We start from the raw sequence: 21859 nt of genomic DNA on the forward strand, positions 1-21859 counted from the left end.
AAAAAAGCCCACAGGCGTAATAAAGTGACTCAAGCAAAATGTGAGAACGCTTCGCTGAGTGGCGCCGTGTCACATGTCGACACTCTTGCGTGAGCGAAGCGTATACATCCACGGTTGTTTGCGTACTGCACGGAACTGGTGCGCGAATAGTGTGAGGCCGGCAATGGCGAACCGTATGAACTGAGGTGGCCGCGTTTACCCTCGGGCAACTCTGACTCTGGCAACGGCTGCGAAACGCTCTTATCCCTTGCCGCACCCCCCTCCCCCTCTTAAGGCGTTCGTGGCACCGTTTTGGGTCGACTCCGTGTCGCCAGCCGTAAACAGGAGACGCCTTCTGGTTGCCTCGCGAAATTCGCACGTTGCGCATGCGCGGAAGGCGGAATTGCGATCCGGAATCCGTCGCAGAAACGTTTGGCAAAGAGCTTCGATGTTTAACCCTCTCCAAATGAACGCGCTACATTTTATATCAAGTTGGATTTTATGCAAGGAGGGATAGAACGTATTCTACGTTGAAGCTACCCCTTATGCGCACCTACACACACACACACACTTTAGGCTACTCTCCCGAATCTGTTGTTGTTATTACCGCTGTTGACTGAACAAAAATGGCGCGTAACCTCTATGCACAGCTGTTTTAATGTGGTAGTAGTAAGGAGCCCAGAAAAGTCGGCGTTGTCGTCTGCGTCGTTGGCAATGAGCGAAAAATCCGCGATGAAATCCCCAGAGCTACGTGAGCCATCTAGATCATGTGACCTCGTGACGTCATCAAAACCTGCCCACCTTGTTGTGTGTAAACTGCCTACCATGACAGGTTCCCGGCTAAGTTAAATTAACGATTGACCGCGAGAGGCAGCCTGGTTCTCACAAGCCCCGCCGGTGGCAGCACCTTCCATCGCAGGGCAGTGGCGCCACTGCGCCAGGCGAGTCTTTTTTTTTTTTTTGTACGCTGGCCAACAAGGCGAGAGAGAAAGAGCAGGGATGGTAGCTAGATTCGAGTTTCTGCATGCTACACTGCGTATGGTGAACTAGAAAGGGGCGATAATAAAACAAACGAAAGAGATCAGATATATGATAGGGCGCGCACAAGAGTTCGTGCACATGATGGCTATAACCGTGCTCGAAGACCTGTCAACTTCCTCCCAAGCGAGGGTGGAGATGCCAGACGGCCTAATAGAAATGATATACAGTTGTTTCTAGTTAATGTGGGCACTTCGACTCCCGAGCAACTGTATACAAGAGAAAAATATCGCAAGATGGTTACGAGTGCGAATCTTTGATCGTTATCTGGGGTATGTCAGCGAATAATTTTTCACAGTCATGTTCTATTGTTTTGTTTTTTTTGCAAAGTCAGACAGCGAGAGGTGAAACCGGACTTACCCAGTACTGCAGTGATACTCTGCAGTGGGTTTTAGTTGATTTCGAACCAACCACCTCCCGCGGCCAAAGCGGACGCTCAAGTCACTATGGCGTCCGTCGGATCCAACTCGTTTACCTCTCCCTAATCTTCCCTAAATGTGGAGAGGAGATTTTCCTGTCTCCCCTTAAAGCCCAGGTAGGTGGCGTTGGGGATGTCTGAGGGGCTTCAAGACGCCTACAATGACGATGCCGTGAAACCGAGGAACGAGCTGATAAAAGTTAACGCTCTAAAATATTTTCATAATGGGTCCTTCTGCGTAGATTGATGTACGGTGACGTGGAGATGAGATAATCTTTCGAAGTTCTACATGAATTATTCTTCCCGCCCTTATATTGAACAAGACTATAATTATGATATTATTGATGTTGCAAATGTAGCCACTCAATGCCATGGGTTTGGCTTGCACAACGGGGGGTTTTTTACCCTTTTTTCTAAGTAATTCCCTCCCACTGCATAACTGTCCACGTGACGCACGATGACGTTTCACTGCGCTGTAACGTCTCTTCTAGCGTGAATGTAGACATGCCATAAATCGCTAGCACATATCTTTACCCACTCCGCTGACAGCTGCCCAAAGCAGGTTTCAATGTAGCGGAAGCTGCAAGCCGTTCATGCAAAGTGGCAAATAAAGAGCTCCGTCTACAGCACACCTTCGCGCTCGTAAGCATAAAATCACTGAAAAAAAAAAAAAAGAGCACTGCCTTTCTCCGATGCTCCGCACTCAAAACATGGGAAACGAAACGGCTGATTGAGGCAATCGATATTCGCTCTAATGACGGTCCACATTAACGTGACAGAAAAACAAGGGCTCCGTTATGCGGTGCATTTTCGTCCAGTCCATTGCCGGAACCACGAGTTTCCATGATAACAAGACACAAATATATTTATCGGGTTAATTGGAGGGACATGGGAGAAGCCTTTGCCCCGCAGTGGGCGTAGTCAGTCTGATGATGATGATGCCTGTCGTCCATATGAACGGAGGTAGTACTAACGGGGCACACTGTATACGGCACCTCTTCTAGTAGCTAAATCACATAACACCTGCAAAGTGCGTGCGAATTCACGGGGAATGAGCGTCAGTCTACGTCGCCCTTTTGCACAACTCTCTCTGCAAACACCCCAGGACTTGGGCCTTTTACACCCCGAAAAGTCTCAGCATTGGTTATTAGCGTCGTCTCGTCAACTTTGTTTCCCGCTCTGATTACTGGCGCCCGATCACCCCGATTAGCATAGCGCGCGCGCCGCTGGGGAGCCTGCCGGGAACGCCTCCTCCAATTCGACCTGCTCGCCGACAGATGGCGCCACGCTGCCAGGCGCCTCGCGGTGGTCGCTCGCTGTTCTTCCTCTCCCAAACCAACCAAGGCCAGCAGTACCTCCTCGTCCGGTTCGCGAAGAACGCGTCGCTTGCCAGCCTCAGAGCGCCCATCACACAGACAAACTGGTTTGTCGGTGGGCCTCTCGTCTTTATTTTTTTTCCCAGAGCGACTCCCGCTGACTCTTCTTCAGTTCGCTCTTCTCTGTCTCTGCCCTCGTACTTATTATGCTTTTCTTACCTGCTTTCTCTCTTCTTTCTTTCCGCTTTGGATGAATTAACCCTCTTCGTCTTCCTCGCCCGTAAATGATTTAAGAAAGAAACCCTCCGGCCACTTCTTTCATTTTTTTTTCTACCCTCAAACGCATCCTTCCCATCCCTGTCGCGGCGGCGTATCGATACTGCCCCTCCTCTTTCTTTCTTTATCTCTCTCTCTCTTTACATTTTTTTTTAATTCCTCAGGAGGAGGGGGAAAGGTTGAGCCGGTCGCCTCTTGGCAGAAGGGAAACAGATGAGCCGCGGATAAAGATCAAGGCCCTGTCCCTCGTTCCTTTTATGCTTATTTTAACCCCCATGTCTTTGCTTTCTTTTCTTTTAAGAGAGAAGAATCTCTTCTTGAAGAACGAGGCGGTGGCCCTCTGCTGCGAATGTCGAGGTCGCAACCCAATCTCTTTCTCCCTCGCTTCTCTTCCCTTGCCGTGACCGCACGACTCGGAGGAGGTCTGTGGCGAAGCCGTTCGAAGTCGGAGACGGCATTTCGCCACTCTTGGCAGCGCCGTAGCGGTGGAGCGTCTTTCTGCATTTGTCTTGTTCATTCTTTTGGAAAATCCTCACGGGGAGCCAACCAGCCGCTTAACGGTAGGACACCGCCTTGTGAAGCCAAAAGGCGGTAAGCAGATGCAGATTGAGACTCGTGGAGCTTCATAATTTGGGGCTGGGACTTTACAGAAATTGAGTGCGGTTATTTCTCCTCGAAAGAATCGAGATATTTCTCGTTTCTCCTCAATCAGTCCTTCCCCTTTTCCTAATCGAGCAAGAAGTGTTCCTTTGTTCTCGATTTGATTTTTACTGGGAAAAACGTTTGACAGGCAGTTCAGGCGCATTCTGATGCACATTCAAGAAGCTGGTGCGTTTTATACAGTAGCGTAGCCTGCAACCCTTTCTGGAAGCATGAGGCGTCCTTTGAAATGTTCCCGGTTCCTAGTTGACCAGTTGGGCGAGGAGGCTACAGCGCCGTTCACATGGGTTCTGCACGCTTTGTCAAAGAATGGATAGAACCGCTTCGAATACCGTCGCATTTCTGGTTCCATCGTTACGAGAATTAATGCACTTCAGCAATTCGTTGCTTCTAACCTAACCTAACCTAACATAACATAACATAACATAACATAACATAACATAACATAACATAACCCAACATAACTTAACCTAACCTAACATAACGTAACATAGCATAGCATACCATAGCATAACATAACCATGACAGATGCTCACGGCTGCCGAGTGGCGGCGTGCTTAACTACATCCTTCATAAAACCTCAATGAGCCACATATCGTCTGTCACATCGTTACTCACACCTGACTTCCGTTATTACCGTACTGACTTTCTCTTCATGTACTGTTGAATTTCTACTGACTTTCTTTTGAAAGCCTCGGGGATATATTGTTGTGTCTCAGCACACTACAGAATAGAAGGAGTAACGACGCGCAGACGCCCATCCGGTATACGTCCAACCAACTAGCCTTTATTCATCTTAATTTATTTTATACTCTTATATATAATGTTTTACTATATTATTTATACTTATTATCTCTGTTTATCATTATTTAGAGGTAAGCCTGTTGACAGGCTGTTGACATTGCACTTTGAGAGCTCATTTTGGTCGTGTAATTTTAAAACTGACGTGTGCTCGCCGTAATCACGGCTAAAACACTTTCCCTCGCGAGCACGCGCGTGTCTAGCCACGATGAGCAATATCGCCGTTCCACTCACGGACTTGAGTAATCTCTTAAAAAGAGGATTCTCGGAACACGTGGCGTTCTGAGTAAATTAGGATGCGCGGCAGAGAAAAGACCTCACGTCTTTCACGCACGAGGAAGAGAACCACAATAAAATAAACAACGGGAGACGAATGCTGATAAATAAGACAGCGGTTGGTGGGCGGGCTTGCCTGCCATGAATACATATGGCGACAGCTAGAGGTCCACCAGGCAGACGCTGCCAGGCGGCGCCGACGCTTGCAAAAACGAAACGTTTTTTAAACGAGGAAACTTCTCTCCACGCGCTTGCATGATGCAAGAAGCGCGAGAACACACTCCCGGGCACTTATGCCTAAGCAAACAGAGGGAGAGGGTTAAACGTGGTCTCCCTCTCCACGACTCTCGATCAGGCTGCTCTCCGGAGCTTTCGTACGGAACCTAAGATATTGAACAACCTGTCGAGTGGTCTCTCATTTTGCGCGCGCAATCTTTCTTTGTGTGTACACTTTTTTTTACTTGCGCACTCAGTTAAGTCGTTTTCCCCGTTCTTTCCGTCGAAATGTTTGCACGTTTGCATTCAGGCAAGCGGGCTTGTATGTTAGAGCCAGAAGGAGAATCACATTGCTTTTAAACGCACTGATACTTAAAAGCGATTACTGCTTTTGCTGATTGGTTTCTACACGCCTGGGGTCGATTCGTGGCAGCACCATTTATATCGGCGCGGAACGCTGAAATGGCCGTCGGCCGAGAGTGGGCCACGCGGGATAGGTCCGAGAGAGTCTTCCAACATAATACGCGCAGAGGTCCGGTGGCGCAGTTGTGATGTACGTTAACACGTCCTTCTCCTGCTTCGTTATACAGTTGAACATCGTTATAATTGAAGGGACCCGGCGATTGCTTCGTTATAGGCCTAGCTTCGTTATAGCCCGCGTTGACCGAGCTTCCAAGGAGAATCGTCGTTCCTTACATCCATTACTTATCCATTAATATCCATTACTTCGTTATAAACCATTTCGTTATATCGAGGTTCGACGAGGTGCGAGGCACGGGTGGGAACCGTTGTTTTACAGCGACAGCTGTTAAAGACACATTTCCCGATTCTGCGGCTTTGGCGTAACACGAAAGAGTGCGAGGAGGAAAGGGGAGAAAGAGAGAGGCAGGTGCACCGCACCACGTTGACTGGTCAGCATTCAGTGACGTCACGCGTACATCACAGTAGCGCACCACGCTGAATGGTCCGAACAGAGTGACGTCACGAGTGACAACAAAAGTGACGTCACAAGCACTCTACCAGAGAATACAAATAGCGGAGAATAAACAATAAATAATATTGCATACGCCATCGCAGAGAGTGCCGCTGAAGCTCGCGGTTACACAACGGTAACATTCTTCTTAGCTGTTTTTCTATATTTTCTTTTGTCTGATCATTGTATTTGCCCATTTACGACCCGCAATAGTTGTGGAAAGCGCACTGCACCTGGGGTTTCTATGCACGCATCATCGAATGGGATTCTATGTGTAGCGTGTCCCACGGGCATCTAAGATTAGGCCTACTTCGTTTTGAGCTTTGTGAGTGGAGATGAAAAAGTTCACGAACCGTGCGCCTAATCGCAACCCCATGTTCTTATCCGAAGTCGCTCGCAAAGCATGCAGAGGCTCACATTGTGCATTTCGACGTTTCGAACACTGAGGAGCCCAGGAGACCCGTGCGAGACGGACACAGGCTGCCTCTTTGTCCGTCTTTTGCTTCCATTAGGTCCCCTTTGCCCCTTGTGCTTCTTTAAGATGTGCGGGACCAACGGAAGTACGCTAGAGGATAACTTACTCCTTTTTACTCCCATATAGGCGTAATAATATTTAGAGCGCAGCCCAGCAGTTGGGTCGAACAAGTTCGCGACCTTCCAGACTCAGGCTGACGACTGCCGCAGAATGAGAAAGGAATATGGAGGGAGGGAGCTGGAGGCGAAGACATATTGATAGCGTCACCTGTATACAGCCCAAACAGTTGAAGGTATCATACACTATATACTGTGCTGTACACAATCCTTAGCGCTGTATGCGCCGCACATTCCAGGCCAGAGTCAGGCCAATTGAATGCCGTCTATAAGAGGTATGCGCAGGTTCCTGTAACGGGGCGCTTGGCTCGCGTCGAACCAGCCGCGATAACCGCCTGCTGCGTGCCACGGCTTAAGCCTTTTTTTTTTTCGGGGCGCTAAACCCTCTCTGCAGTATTCCGAGGAGATATCTTTCTTCCCCGCTCCGTCTCTGAGAGAGGCAGAGAGCAACAAACGGAGAGGTAAAGAGAGCTTCCTTTTTTTTTTTGTTATTCTACACGTATACAGAGGCAGCAGAACGGAAGGAGCGTCGATTCGCAAACCTAACTTGTGGGTTTCTAAGTGGACACAGGCCACCACCCACCGCGGGTTCGAGCTTCGCGCGAGCCAAGGTCCCCGATCAGCCGTCACCACACACACACTGGGACACCGATGCGGTGCACTCAACCTCCGCTGGGAGGAGAGCGATTCGCCGCAAAGAAATAGGCCTCCAAGTTCACAAAGGAGACGTTTATTCACGTCATCCTTCAGCAGTACACACGCACTCAATCGTCACCCCGTCCCGGGGGCGCGCGAGGAGCAAGGCTCCGCTGCGCGCACGAAGCGACTCGAGCAATATGCGCCGCTAGCACGCCGCTGCAGGAGAATGTCCCCGCGGCAGTGCTGTGATCTCTCTCTCGTGTCGACCGTTGGGCCGGTTGCGAGAGAGAGTGGGCAATCAACGCAAGGTACGCCTGTCTGAGGTCGCTGGACCCCGCTGGACAGGCTCGAGCCGCTGCAGGTCAGAGGACACGTGCGGGCGAGCTCGAGTAAGCACTGATCCGAGCGGCAAAGCCGGCACGGACAAACAGTAACGTACGCACCTTCCGCTGTCTCGGAGGGATCTCTCTCTCTGGGCCCCGCTCGGACGGTCGCGCAGTGCGCGGCCGCCCGTAGCGAGTCCCGATTTCCCGCCAAAAGGCGCCAATGGCAAAGGCCCTTGGGGAGCCGGGGCGGAGCTGTGGCTAAATGACAGTGATTAGTCACCCAGCCGCCTCTCCACCGCCTGAGGCGGGAGCAAGGGAAAGAGGAGAAACAACGCGGGCGGCCGGCACAGCCGCGCAAAGGCGACGGCGGAAAGCCAGGTTTCCACATCCCCCTCTCCTTAAATGCCTCCTACCCATCGGCAAAGCACGCGGCCAAAAATAAAGAAATCAATACACAAAAAAAACTACACTTCAGTTCCAAAATAAAGAAATGAATACACAAAAAAAACTAGCTACACTTCAGTTCCAGCCAGAACAATGAAAAAAAAAACAAAGGAAAAACAAGGCAAACAACACTTGCATACGCTTCAGTAAATCAAAACTGCTTGCAGATTATATACAATAAGATGTGAATACAACTGTACAACTATGTTACAGGTGGATGCCAGCCTCAAAGTTCGGTGGCGAGGCCCAGTGGGCCTGTCGGCGACTCACCGCTCGCAGACTTCAAGTTGAACAGGTTGGGAGGGCCGACGACTTATGGCGGTCTTCTTTCCGTTGATGTAGGGTGCGTTGATGACGACGGGGCCGCGGCAGAGCACTGACCTCGCGCCCTTGGACACGACATCACGTTCGGGCACAAGACAGTTAGTGCAACCCTTTCACGCCGGCTGAAACGGGCGAGGACGTTCGGCGGCGTCCAGATGTGTAACCTTGTCCACAGCGAGGGGTCCTTCTCATCCTCGCGCTCACGCAGAAGGACACAACGGCACAACTCACAGGCGTCGCCTTGGCTCATGGTTACGCGCGCACACAGCCACAGCCACAAACACGCATACACCGGCACGTGCGCGGACGCTGGTCGGCGACAACGACCCCCCCATCAGAAGCGTCCAGAGGCGCCGCGGCGAGGGTCAAAGGGTGCACTTTCCGCCCCCCCATCGCCCCAAACGCCCCGCCAACTTCCCCTCCATACGGGCCGCACAAAACTCGCACCGCGACACACGGCTCCTTAACGAGCCCACCACCCACAGTCGGGCCGGAAATGAGAAAAGGCTCGCTGTACAAACGACACCTAATCCAATCTATTCCTTCTACAAGATAAGAGCAAGCACGAGCGGGCTGAAGTTTGCCTATGTACATCTGGGTACGTTAGAACAAAAACAGACGAGCAAGCGGGGAAACGAAAGTGGCTAGAAACTGACTCAAACAAACAAATAAATAAACTGATAAACACACAAGACTGGAACTGAGCATACTGCAAAAACAAAAACAAAAAAAATAACACACCGTGCTTCGCCTAGGTAGGGCCTGACGAGAAAGCTCGCCAGCTAGCTGAGGCTGCGTGCCTTCGGTTGCGGAAAAAGTCCGCCGTCCGGCATTAATCACACCGGTGACCGTCGCCTCAGATTGTACCGGTGCTCCGTACGCTTGCGTTCCGCAGCACCAGTTGTGCCTTTGCGCTTGCCTTTGATACCAATGGGTACCGGCGCAAGCTCGTCAGACCGTGACGCGTAGGCCTTCAGGTCTATGAACCCTTGCTTGCTCCTGGGGGAAGGCCCCATCAAATCGCAGGTGGCCATCTGCCACGGACGCACACTGTCAATCGGTTTCATCATTCCAGGCGGCTTGCCGCCCCGTGACTTCACCGCTTGACAGACATGGCAGGAACGGCAATAGCGGAAAATGTCACGCTTCATGCCGGGCCACGTCACCGAATGACTCAGTTTTGCAAAAACTTTGGAGCCACTCAGATGACCGGCCAGTGGTTCGTCATGAGAGAATCGCAAAAGTGCGCCTCTTAGACTTTTGGGGATAACCACCTTGAACGGGTCGATGGACTCGTCATCGGTGGCTATGTACTTCAGCACGAGCCCGTCATGGTCCAGCAAATATGACTCCCCGGGGTTCGCCGCGACACACGCTGGCTTCTGCCCCCCTGCGCCCGCTACAATACAAGTAGCGTCACGGCGCTCCGTCTCCCTGAGACCGTCGCTCACCTCGCGACAAAAGGGGTCATTTTGCTGGGCTTTCAGTAGCTCTTACGGCTGAAAACGATTCCAGTCATCCCAGAGGGGAGCCTGGTCTCGTCCCCACTCAGGTTTGCAGCCAAAATTTCCGTTCGCGTCGGCAACTCCGAGGCGCTCACGAAGAGCTTCGCCTCTCGTCCTCTTTGCGAAGCGCTGCTTGCCTGGTTAGCGGAATGGGTTAACCCGTTCGCGGGCTCCCCCTCCTTGCCGCCCGGCGGCCCGTCCGCTGTTTCGCCCCCTCCGCCTACAGGCGTCAAGGCGCCGCTGGCGAGTGGGGCACGGGATAGCGCGTCAGCTACCACGTTTGTGCTCCCCTTTCGACACTGCACGGAAAAGTCGTAATGCTGTATCAGGAGAGCCCAGCGCGCCAGCCGACACGCAGGCTCGCGGAGCCGCATCAGCCAACTGAGCGCACTGCACCCCTGCCTCAGTGGAGGCTTGGGCGGGCTGCACGAACGAGGGAGGCAAGGCTCCTAGTTCGATGAGCGGCGCGGTTTCCACAGGGAACCGGCCAGCGCCTCGCCGTTCCCAGAGCAGAATTGACTGCTCGCGGGGCACGGCTGCTGCTGTTCGAAACAGCCGGTTGCGGCAGCGTGACACGAACTCCTTTCGCACTGGGCGGAAAGCGTGCACAGCTGAGGCATGTGACCAGCGGATGCACCGCAGGGTGCTTCCGATACAGCTCCAATGGGAGCCACGTGGTCAACATTTTGGGTTGTGTCACCGTAAACCCCAATGGGGGCCGCGGCCAACCACGGTGTCTAGCTATTCGAAGGAACAGCAGCCAGCGGATCAAACGACGCTACAACTCCGTAGGGAGCCGACATGTAGCTGCCGAGTGCTGCGCGCTGGGGGTGGTAGACACGGTGCGCAAGCGTGATCGTCAAGGCGACCTGCTCCGCTAATGTGCCATCAAAGGCGTAAGCGCCAATGACTTAGCACGTTGGGCGCCAGTTGTGGGTTTCTAAGTGGACACAGGCCACCACCCACCGCGGGTTCGAGCTTCGCGCGAGCCAAGGTCCCCGATCAGCCGTCACCACACACACACTGGGACACCGATGCGGTGCACTCAACCTCCGCTGGGAGGAGAGCGATTCGCCGCAAAGAAATAGGCCTCCAAGTTCACAAAGGAGACGTTTATTCACGTCATCCTTCAGCAGTACACACGCACTCAATCGTCACCCCGTCCCGGGGGCGCGCGAGGAGCAAGGCTCCGCTGCGCGCACGAAGCGACTCGAGCAATATGCGCCGCTAGCACGCCGCTGCAGGAGAATGTCCCCGCGGCAGTGCTGTGATCTCTCTCTCGTGTCGACCGTTGGGCCGGTTGCGAGAGAGAGTGGGCAATCAACGCAAGGTACGCCTGTCTGAGGTCGCTGGACCCCGCTGGACAGGCTCGAGCCGCTGCAGGTCAGAGGACACGTGCGGGCGAGCTCGAGTAAGCACTGATCCGAGCGGCAAAGCCGGCACGGACAAACAGTAACGTACGCACCTTCCGCTGTCTCGGAGGGATCTCTCTCTCTGGGCCCCGCTCGGACGGTCGCGCAGTGCGCGGCCGCCCGTAGCGAGTCCCGATTTCCCGCCAAAAGGCGCCAATGGCAAAGGCCCTTGGGGAGCCGGGGCGGAGCTGTGGCTAAATGACAGTGATTAGTCACCCAGCCGCCTCTCCACCGCCTGAGGCGGGAGCAAGGGAAAGAGGAGAAACAACGCGGGCGGCCGGCACAGCCGCGCAAAGGCGACGGCGGAAAGCCAGGTTTCCACAAACTGCAGGAAGTATAAGTTACAGCGCACCGCTTGCTCGAGATTTGTCTCTCGCACGCAAAAGACGCTCAATGCCTGCATGGCTGACCGCATGGAGACGGTCTCTTCAAACGTTTTTCTCATTTTTATTCTTTTATTTATTCGTCTTGTTCATCTCGAGATACTCCGAGCATATATGCACTGGCCCGTGCAGGAGTTAAAATGGCGGAAGACGGCAGAAGTATATATTTTTTTCTGTCTCTCTCCGGGTCCAAGGTTTCGAATACGTGCTGCGCGCTCCAGGCACGGACGGGGGTAGTCTCTGGGGTGCAGCGGCGGCGTATCGCACTCGCCACGGCAACCGCGTGAAACCGTGCAACAGGTCGCACTCGGCGCTCACAGTGGAGTGCGTGAGGCACCTCCATTTGACGCACGCGCGGCTCGGTGGTTGCGTGGCGCCCGGCCTCTCTAATGAATGATACGATCCCACGCCGTGACGGAACGGCTTTCCTGCGGATCGCTGCGGAGCTGTCACGTGACCGCGGTGGCAGTCGTCGTCGCTCAATTTAGCGTGGCGCGCCCAAGAGCGCGCGCGATCTTTTTTTTTTTATTTTTTTTGTGCCGTCGCTTTGGTGTCTGCGCGTCCTTATAGACCTTTTCACTGCCCACAGCTTGATCGAGCGCGCGTGCGTGTTGAACTGTGCTGCGCATGCTCAGTAGATGCCTGTATAAAATCCGCCAATCAGAACGCTGCTGGTACAGACCTGTGGCAAGATGGCTGCCCTCAAGAAGGCAAATGCGAAAAGGTCTATATGGCTAATTGAATACGCTTTCTTTCTCCGTCTGTGCGCGGACGTGTGTGTTTGTGTGTTTATGTGTGTGTGCGCGTTTGCGTGCGCAAAAATTAAAGAGTGTGGTCAAGCTTCAGATTGCGCTCATCGTATACCGCGCTCGGCAAGAATGCGACTAGACCGAAGATAACAGTTCTGTTTCTGAACATATCGAGAAGTCTGTGCATGACTGCAGCCAATGTGAACAGCTTATTTTATGTGTGACTTGGGAAACTTTGCCTGTGAGACTTAACGGTTGGTCTTTCTGTTCAACTAGATTAAAACAAATGCTAAAATCAAATAGTAGCTTGAAATACCTTCTAACAAAGGCATGCTGGTACGTTTCGCCGGCAGTCATATCCTGTATTCGACGTCATCTCTTCACATTCCGTCGCCGCCTTCGTGGTCCTTGATGGCGCTGCGCGCCTCAAACACACAGCTGTATCGTTCTTTACAGTAAAGCCCATGCGCACGGCGATACGGCCACGGTCTAGATCACGGCTGCGAAGTGAGCGTGCTACAGGCAGTTGGCGAAACTGTCCTGAAGCGATTACTTCGTTTATGTGCGGTCTCGCAGGAGGCAGACAGAAATCCGGCGCAATTTCAGCTCTACTTCGTTCTGATTTCGGTATTGATAGCTTGTAAAGAAGTTAGTTAGTTAGTTAGTTAGTTAGTTAGTTAGTTAGTTAGTTAGTTAGTTAGTTAGTTAGTTAGTTAGTTAGTTAGTTAGTTAGTTAGTTAGTTAGTTAGTTAGTTAGTTAGTTAGTTAGTTAGTTAGTTAGTTAGTTGACAGGTCAAAGTGAACAGGGGAGGGGAAGCCTCAGTGTGCTAATCAGTGTCTCGACAAGTGCTAGTCGTCGTCCTCTTGTGCGAGCTAGCATACCCAGGCAGTCCCCGGCCCTTGTTCTTGTGTTGTTATGAAACCTACCTACATGCCCCCTCTCTGCAATGCAAGTTAGTTAGTTAGTCAGTCAGTCAGTCAGTCAGTCAGTCAGTCAGTCAGTCAGTCAGTCAGTCAGTTAGTTAGTTAGTTAGTTAGTTAGTTAGTTAGTTAGTTATAGTTAGTTAGTTATAGTTAGTTAGTTAGTTAGTTAGTTAGTTCCGTTAGTTAGTTAGTTAGTTAGTTAGTTAGTTAGTTAGTTAGTTAGTTAGTTAGTTAGTTAGTTAGTTAGTTAGTTAGTTAGTTAGTTAGTTAGTTAGTTCCGTCCGCACCACAGCAGTGAATCCGTAATACGCTGACGCATGGAGCACATCCTCACGCACGTTGCGCCAAGTTAAGCGAGGTTAAATTTGGCCTCAGGTCTAACACCTCGCTGTATAGTTACGAACCGTATATCGTTAAGGCGGCGTTGAACCCACAGCTCTTAACACTCGACTGCACGCCTCTTGCCCGACAGACCTGCGTGCCACGCTTCCATTTGGAGGCCCGCCATTTCACGTCTGTCCACGCATGGGCGTTTGTTCCCTCTTTCTCCCCGTTGCTGTCTTCTTCTTCCGAACCAAGCGCTTCGCGTGCGACGGCGTGACTTTTCACGGTCACCGCCGGAAACAGTGTGTGGCCCCGCGGAGGAGCTCGGCATGTCTCCGACGTTGATACGCCCTGCCCGTTGTTTATGGCGCCTTATACGGAGAGGCTGCTTTCGACGGGTGTTGTGTGCACGCCCACTTTACTGGTCTTGAAGAAGACCTGCGTGGTCGTCTGCAGTTATCTCCTTCTTTGCTTACTTTTCATGCTTTTTTCTCCTTTTTGTCCGGCTCTGCCCGTGGAAATGCAGTGAAGAGCAGAAAAGAAGAGAAAAAAGGGCGACGACTTTTTACGTGTTCATCTGAGGGTAGGCGGTGCGCTAAATAGCTGTCTGAATCCTGTCGGAGAAAGAGATGACGTATGCATTCACGGCGCTCCTTGGCCACTTCGGCTGAAAAAGAAAGATTGTAATTGTAAAAGTGTAATCGAAAAAAGCGGACGAACGGAGGAACGAAGCTATCAGAGTAGCAGTTCGGAGTCGCCCCCGTCACATCACACAGACCAGTGAATAGGACGCACGCGATGACCGAGGCCTTATTCGCAAATAGAGAAGCTCAACTGACCCGCGTGCAGCCAGTCAGTCACGAAATAACGATACTATACGGTGAGAAACGACCGCTCTGCATGAGCGGAGGGCAGAAAGGGTTAGTTCCTGGGCCAGCGAACTGCCTTATTTCCTGTAGTTTGCGTCGAACATGGTGGTCATCAGTGTTTTCAAAGGGCAGGCGTACTTTGATAGCCGCACGTAACTTCCTGGATCGGAAGTGTGAGACGAGCTGACCTCGTTCGGGTCATTTTTTTCTTGATCGCACCCTACATGCCTTTATCTCACACCAATGTCCTGCAGGCGAATTTTGGTGTAACACCATGAATTTGTGTGTAAAGCGTGTAAAAGAAAAGGGGAGATTAGCAATAAATGCCACATTCATCCATGATATATTTTTACCCATGCATAATAGACTGTGCAAGCCCCGCACCGTTCTGCTGTGGGAAATGCAGGACTGACTCTAATTCTGCTGCCTTTTTTCTTTTTGCAGGTACCTGGACTCCTCCATGGTCATGTAAGTGTCGACGTCATGCTTTTTCTGGGCAATTTTAGAGCGAAAACTTTCATACGGTGCCCTCCCTTCCCCCATGTGTTCGAATTCACTGCGTACACCATCAACATCCGGTCACGTGAGCGGCCATGAATTCACGGTCACGTGTCATCGCATGACCAGCTCCAGGCATGCGACTACATTCCCGTCGCGATGGTTGCGTCAGCACACCCTAAACACGAATACGCCTGCTTGGGAGTAAAAGCTGTCCTCTAGCAAAATGATTGCGCTAGAGGACAACTTTACTCCCTTGTTACTTCTTTCTGTTCAGAGTGCAGACTGCCACAAAGTCTGCTTTACTGTAAGTCTGAAGCGTTAGCAAAAGACCGACAGCAGCACAGTGACATGTTTCGCCGTGTTTAGCGGCTTCACCGCAGAGCGCAAACACTTGATAGCAGTTTATGCGATAGCATATATGAGCCCCATGTTCCCGTACCCAACGTCAGTGTCACACTTCGCCACCTGAAAGGTGGCAAGTGGCACCTTGGCAGGTGAATCTTGGCACCTGCCAGGAACACGGAATAGCCAGCTGCTACCTGCCACGGTTAGGCAGGTGGCAAAATGGAGAGAAGAAAATCTCCCTCTTCACTCGTATGATATGTGTGGTCGTACATGGCAGCGTACAGCCGTTGTCAAAAATAACCAGGCTGCATGGTTTGCTTCTAGCTCGTACAGTGGAGCCCTTACAGCTTCCCTGAAGCTGAAATGGTCGTTAAATGGTCGTGAAATGGACTGGGGGTCTTCTTACCTTCCAACGCCTTTCGGTCTATAGGAAAGCCACAAGGGTTCCACTATACAAGCTAGAAGCAAACCATGCAGCCTGGTTACTTTTGACAAAGACGGTACATGGCAGTCGTATTTACAAAATCTTGCATCTTGAGTGTATCTTGCGGCACTCCTATTCCTATACCTTTTTATAAAGGTGTACTGTACGCATTATATATACGCCTGAGGATTAAATTTGTATTCAGGCCAGCATAACCGCAACATTTATTATACAATATTGGAAGCAGGTAGCAAATAGACGTGTTAGGCATACATCTGTCGAAGAAATGCTAGTCAGTTATCCACGCCTCGTATACCCTGTTTTCGCCTTAGAATACTGTTTCCTGTAAGTGTGAGATGCACTGCACACAACCTCCAAATATGTAACGCAACAACTCCCATCTCGCGAAGAGCTTTTTTTTTGTTTTTGTAGTAACAGTCATCTTCCGAAATTCTCTACGGATTATCTACATGACAATTACAGTGCATATCTTACTGCAAGGCGACATATAAAAAAAACGCAGTGTTTTCGTAAAATGACAATGCCAGTGCTGATGTGTATAAGTTCTCACATTCTCTGCTCTGGACGCACGCATAAAAAGAAAATGGGCTAAAAGCAGGTGGGGGCGGATATATGGGGCGCTGTCGTTTGGTCCATTTGTTTCTTGTACTTTTATTCGCCGGAAAATGCGTTTCAACATGATTTTCATGCGTAAAATTCGTCACTTGGCAGGTAGCATGGAGAAGCGTTGACGTTGTCTCCGCGGTTAATATAGAATGCGCTCGAGCTTACGAGATTCGCTGCCCAATGTCGCCACTCCCTGGATATAAAGTTACACAACTGGCAGTTCGTCCTCGGGCAAAGGAGCCTGAAAATACTGCCTGCGTATTTCGTTAGAACAAGAGCTCTCAGTAATTTTTTTCCTCCGCTGCAACTGGCAAATAGCACTACTGCTATAGTGACGCTATTTTTTTTTCCCCCATGCGGGTTTTCCTCTCGCTGGACGGGTATACCGTATCGCTTCCCCTCTCACCCTCTTGAGTTCTTCTGCGTGGCTCAGTTGCGCCAATTCTTTCCTTCTTTTTATTTTTGCCTTCGTTCCTTCTTATTCTGCTTTTTTCTTTATTATTATTTTTTCACGGCAGTCGTTCGCTCGCCGGTCTGTCGGACTCGCGGACCGTATGGCAGTCACGCTCTCTCGAAATCAAATCTCGCGAGAGGCCCTCGCGCACTATCCTCCGCGGCTCCCACTCCCATATACTATACACCGTGCTTCGTTTCGACTCCACGCGAATCCAGCTGAAACAAAAGACAAAACGCTTCAAGCAAAAACGAAAGAAAAGAAAGATGAAGCAGAATTCACTTCCCGGATCGAAACACCTGACGGAGAGGAGGTTTCAGCCAGCTTGTCTTTCCCCCCCCCCCCCCCCCCTCCTTCCGACCACCCTCTTCGATTCGCTGTGCGGCAGTAATCAGCCGTGCGTACAAGACGGCGTCGGAGGGTTGTGATACAAAATGCAAGAAACTATACGTATATACGTATATCGCCCGCCGGTCTCCTGTGCGCCTCGGATCTCCGCGCAAGCCGTTGGGAAGATCGTGCATCGCCCAGCCCTGTTGTACTCGATCCGCACGCGCTTGCCGTATATAGTCACGTTGTATCACATGGGCTGCAAATGTGTCCTGTTCCCCATGAGAAGATGACCCGAAGTTGCTCGCATTCGCTCCAGCTTTGCTCGCTCGCTGTTGCATAAGATACACCTCGTTTTACGATCCGTATAATCTAGCGCTGATTTTATTTGTTCTTTGTCTCCGTGTACGAACAAGTTTAGTTTTGGTTCGCGAGTGTAGATGCGTTCGGCTGTTGAGAAGAAAGTCTTGTTTCGGAGCTGTGTCGTCTGCTACGTGCGTTACCGATTTGCAGACGGCAAGATTACCTCCCGGACTTATTCGATCTCAAGAAGGCGAGCGCTACCTGGTACAACGGCGAGAATACTTAGGCGCCACCAAAGCTGGAAAGTTTTCACGACAGCCGAGCTAACTGAGCCAATCTGACATGGCTTGAAGTTTTATTTTAAAGTAATAACCGGTAGGTGTGCTTGTATAGTCACCTCACGTGCACCTCGGAGCTCGAGTGCGCTCTATACAGAGACGACAGACTACCAGGAGGTTGCGCACAACCTGTATTCAGGTCTGTGTGCGCAAAGTTCAGATGCCTTCCTTCAGAATTACACACTCGCAGTTGTCATCACAAGTTGACTGGTTACAGTGTGCTCGTTTTTACGTTGTTGTCCTCATTACCAGCCGTGCGTGGTATGGGCGTTCCTCTGCAGTCAAAGGGAGTTCCCATCGATCGCCAATTATCTCTTACTTACGCCAGCTGCGCTCACACAATCAGCGACTATCTTAATCTCGTCTTCCTTCCTGACTTTCTTCCTTTTGACCTCTCGATCTTATCCGTTGTTATTGGGCAAAATTTAAAACTGCTGCTACGTAACGCCATGAGCATGACGGCTCCTCCCAAAGTAAAATACCCGCCGCGTCGGCCGTTCCAGCATTCGGCTTATCTCAAGTCGCTGGGGCAGTGAAAGTTTGTGGTGTGGATCGGGGAGGTCTAGCTGGAGGCTAGCGTCGGTAACGCAGGCAGGCGCTGCGGTGAGTGACTCGCTGGCGCTCCTAATTGTTTCCCAAGGCAGCTACCTTCGCTGCTTTTATTCCTCCCCCCCCCCCCCCCCTCCTCCTTATTCCTTCCTAATGACCTCCGCTCGGTCAGCAGGCGGCTAGAGAGGCACTGGACCCGCACAGCCTTCCGTGGGCACCGCCGCCTGCTGGCAACCATGGTGTCCACAGCAGCAACTCCATATCTTTCTACTGTCGGGGAGAGGAGAGTTGGGGGTGGGTTGTCACAAAAGCCACTCTCTTTCCCTGCGCTTTTTTGTTTCTTTCATTTTTAAATACGGCAGGCAACCGCGGCCGGCGTTACAGCACGCAATTGTGTGTTCGCTGCTGAGAGGTCCGGACGGGGGTGGTCGAGCAATGAGCCCGTAATGTCACCTCCGCCGCCGGCGCCGCCAGTCGGGCGTTCACGCTTTCTGGGATAGCCAGCAAGCAGGACACAACAAACAAACAAGCAAACAGTCTCTGCTGCTGGTGTTTTTTCAGGTCTCAGATAAAGAACCAACAAAGAGCCTCCTCTCCACGTCTCTCGGCGGAGTGCATGCGTTGGCCCGCGCGCGTTTGGCCTTTCTGGCCCGGGACAATGATTCCTCGGGACGGACAACGCTACCGTAGAGGAGGATGAGGAGGCACTGGAAAGAGTGGAAAGGAGGAGGAGAAGAATTAAAAAAAGAAAAGCGTGGATAAGAAGGGGGGGGGGGGGGGGGGTACGAGAAAGGAGGTGTCGCTTTCGGAACTGACTTTGGAACAATGGACCGCGCCGAGCCTTAGCTATTGTCTCTGGTGGCACTGCCACCGGAAAATTTGCGGCTCCACGCAGTGTTCGTTTTCGCGCTCCTCTCTCCATCCATACCCCTCTTTGTGGTTGGGAGCCATGAATGCCTCACTCAAAACTGCGCAGTGCTGTGGAAGTTACGGGACGAGGTGTGGCCGCCACTGGTGTACGCCGCAGTCAGTAGTTCCGCCTTTCGACAGCACTTGCCAGTGGCGCGCGCTCACGTAGCGATGATCGTACTTAACCGCAAAAGTCATGCAATGTGCGAACCTCCCAGCATACATCGAGGTTCAAGACAGCAGTTTTGATTGTTCCATAGTTTAGAATTGCGACCCCTGTTTGCGGCGGCCGAATGAACCATTCATAGTTACTCACAAGCAGGCAAAGCTCTGTACAAAGTTCATATCTTAGCCTACAGGCGGCGCGATCATACGCTCACGTCAGCCGGCCTCTGATTGTTACAAGGTTTCAAACTGGATTGAAGAAACTGCAATTTAAACTACGGAATCCAATTTGGTCTCACAGTGAGCCCATGAACGCACTTGTTGCCTGTTTTTGAGAACAGGCAAAAAACAGAGTAAAAAGGGATTAATGTGGTAACTATAGTGCTCGTAACGAATGGTTAGGCCTTGAAGAGACTAAATGTGGCTGAGTTATTTCCTTTGTAGTTAGTCTGAGGAAGTTATATAGTTACCCTTTGAGGAGCTAATGGCTGTTGCTCTCTATGTTTTACATGGAGCATCTTAGTGCGGCGGCTGAAGAAGGAACGAGCCACAGGTGGATAAAAATGGAGAGCCGTCACTTGATCGTGGACGCCGGCACTACGACGACGCGATGTCGAGAAAGGGGATAATAACAGCTGGCGCTGAAGACTTTCGGTCGCTTTATGGTGAAACGTATTCTACCGTTTCAAATGAGACATTTAGTGTGCGTTGCTTGTGCTGGAAAATGAGAGGGCTATTGTTAGAATAACGTCAGTTACAAAAGGCCTAGACGCACTTTTCGTGTTCAGGTCTCGGTACGTGAGCGTTCATTAGTGCAGCCCTAAAACAGAGAGAGATAATCAGCATAAGCGTATAGTAAAGACTCGCAGGAACCAGGCGCGTGCTGACGTGAGCGTTCTTTAGTGCTCATGATGTTTGTGAAGTGTGGGTGACCTAGTGAGCGACTGCGGTGACACCTGCCTTATCGCGTAACTGAGTGAGGCTCAGTGCTATGAGTGAAGGAGCGCGTTAGTGCTTCATTGCTGTGGCTCGGTGTGGAGCCCCTGTAGCCTAAGACATTCGGCCAGGCTACCACTCCAGTACGCTGGTTTATACCAGAAAACGACGCGAAATATGTCTCCCGTAATATCCTGACGCCGTTGATCATTCGAAATGAGCCCTCCTTTATCAGCATAGCGAGTGACAACTGGATGCTCTGTAAGAACTAGCTTTGAAGACCAGGCTTGATAAACAGTAAAACTTAAAAGGGGAGCGCATGATATGAGAAAAGCAAAGTTCCGAGCACTGTTGTCGGAACTGTGATGTACACCCATGTTCATCTGCTGTTTTCCTGTTTTTCCTCTTCTTGTCCTTTCCCGACCAATTGACTGATGTGAATGCTCTGTTGACGCTCTTTTTCATCCTCTGCCATCCATTCTTTCCTATCCTGTACAAAAAGTTGGCACATGCTGTACGATTGATTGTTTATGTATGTATCCCCCCCTGCAATTATGCCCTCATGGCGCTGCAGAAATGTAAATAAATAAATAAGAGATAATTCTTTAGTAAGAACGACCTATCGAACGCAACAGCCAGCTGCGAAGAGTCGAGCCTAAAACTAATAGAATTAAAAAAAAAGTAAGCTTAATTTCAGGGGAGGGGCGCAGTTGATAATTTAGCAAGGGGTAAGTTGGTTAGACGTGGTTGAGAAGGCAACGTGATGGGGACCAGGAATGCAGCGCGGAGCCTCTGTGCGATGTGCGAAGTTTTCGAGCACGCGACGGTCTGTGTAGGGAGCAGGGGAGGTAAGCAAGCTCGCGCTCTTCTACGATGGGTCTGCCGGCCTCTACGTGACTTGCAAGCCTCGTGCGTCGACGCATCGCCCGCCGCCGCTCGCTGGCTCGCTCGACGGCGCCTTCTCCACGGTAGAGCTCGCGCCCGCACGCCGACAGCGATCCCGCTTCTCCGACTTCGACCGGGCATCCTCGGCAATTCTTCGCGTTGTGCGTTTTTTTTTTTCAGCTCTTCTTTTTATTTGCTTCCATTCCTCTCGCTGAGCTTCATACCTTTTTTTTCTTTTACTTAATCTCCTTACCCCTCTTCGCGCCCTTCCTTTTCATCTTTCTTTCTTTCATTCTATTTGCGCTTTCTTTCCTTCGTTCCTTCTTTATTTCTTGCACCGTTGCTCCTACGGGACGGTGTGTGCGCACGAGCGCACGGTATACGAGTGACTCGCTCAGCGGCCGTAATGTTTCCAAGGGGCGTCTTTCCCGCGCCGACGTGTCCTGGGTGTCCGATCTCCTGGTCGGTTCCCTTTCTTTCATATTTCTTTCTTTCCTTTACCAGCATCGATCGGCGTCACCCGCCCGGAAAGCGGCGGTGGCGGTGACATTGCCAGGGGCTAGAACTGTCTGGCAATGAAGGAGCATCCCGCACCAGCATTATTATACACACACCCATGCTAGTCCCGAAGAAGCGTTTCTTGGACGTCT

General features: G+C 51.3%; 1 protein-coding gene across 4 annotated transcripts in view; it reads left to right on the forward strand.

Annotated features, from left to right (window-relative positions):
* The window catches only part of trh (PAS domain-containing protein trachealess), a 398041-nt gene that overhangs the window by 83106 nt on the left and 293076 nt on the right, over positions 1-21859 (forward strand). For 3 of the 4 annotated variants that reach the window (XM_089557222.1, XM_089557225.1, XM_089557226.1), the window contains one exon: positions 14888-14911. The exons of the other annotated variant lie outside the window; for it this stretch is intronic. In XM_089557222.1, the coding sequence (XP_089413348.1) occupies positions 14888-14911 (24 nt within the window). The remainder of the gene's footprint in view (positions 1-14887; positions 14912-21859) is intronic. 4 annotated transcript variants of the gene reach the window in all.

This window comes from Amblyomma mixtum, chromosome 8 (assembly GCF_055824585.1).
Source record: "Amblyomma mixtum isolate Tamu chromosome 8, ASM5582458v1, whole genome shotgun sequence".
Classification (NCBI taxonomy): Eukaryota; Metazoa; Arthropoda; class Arachnida; order Ixodida; family Ixodidae; genus Amblyomma; species Amblyomma mixtum.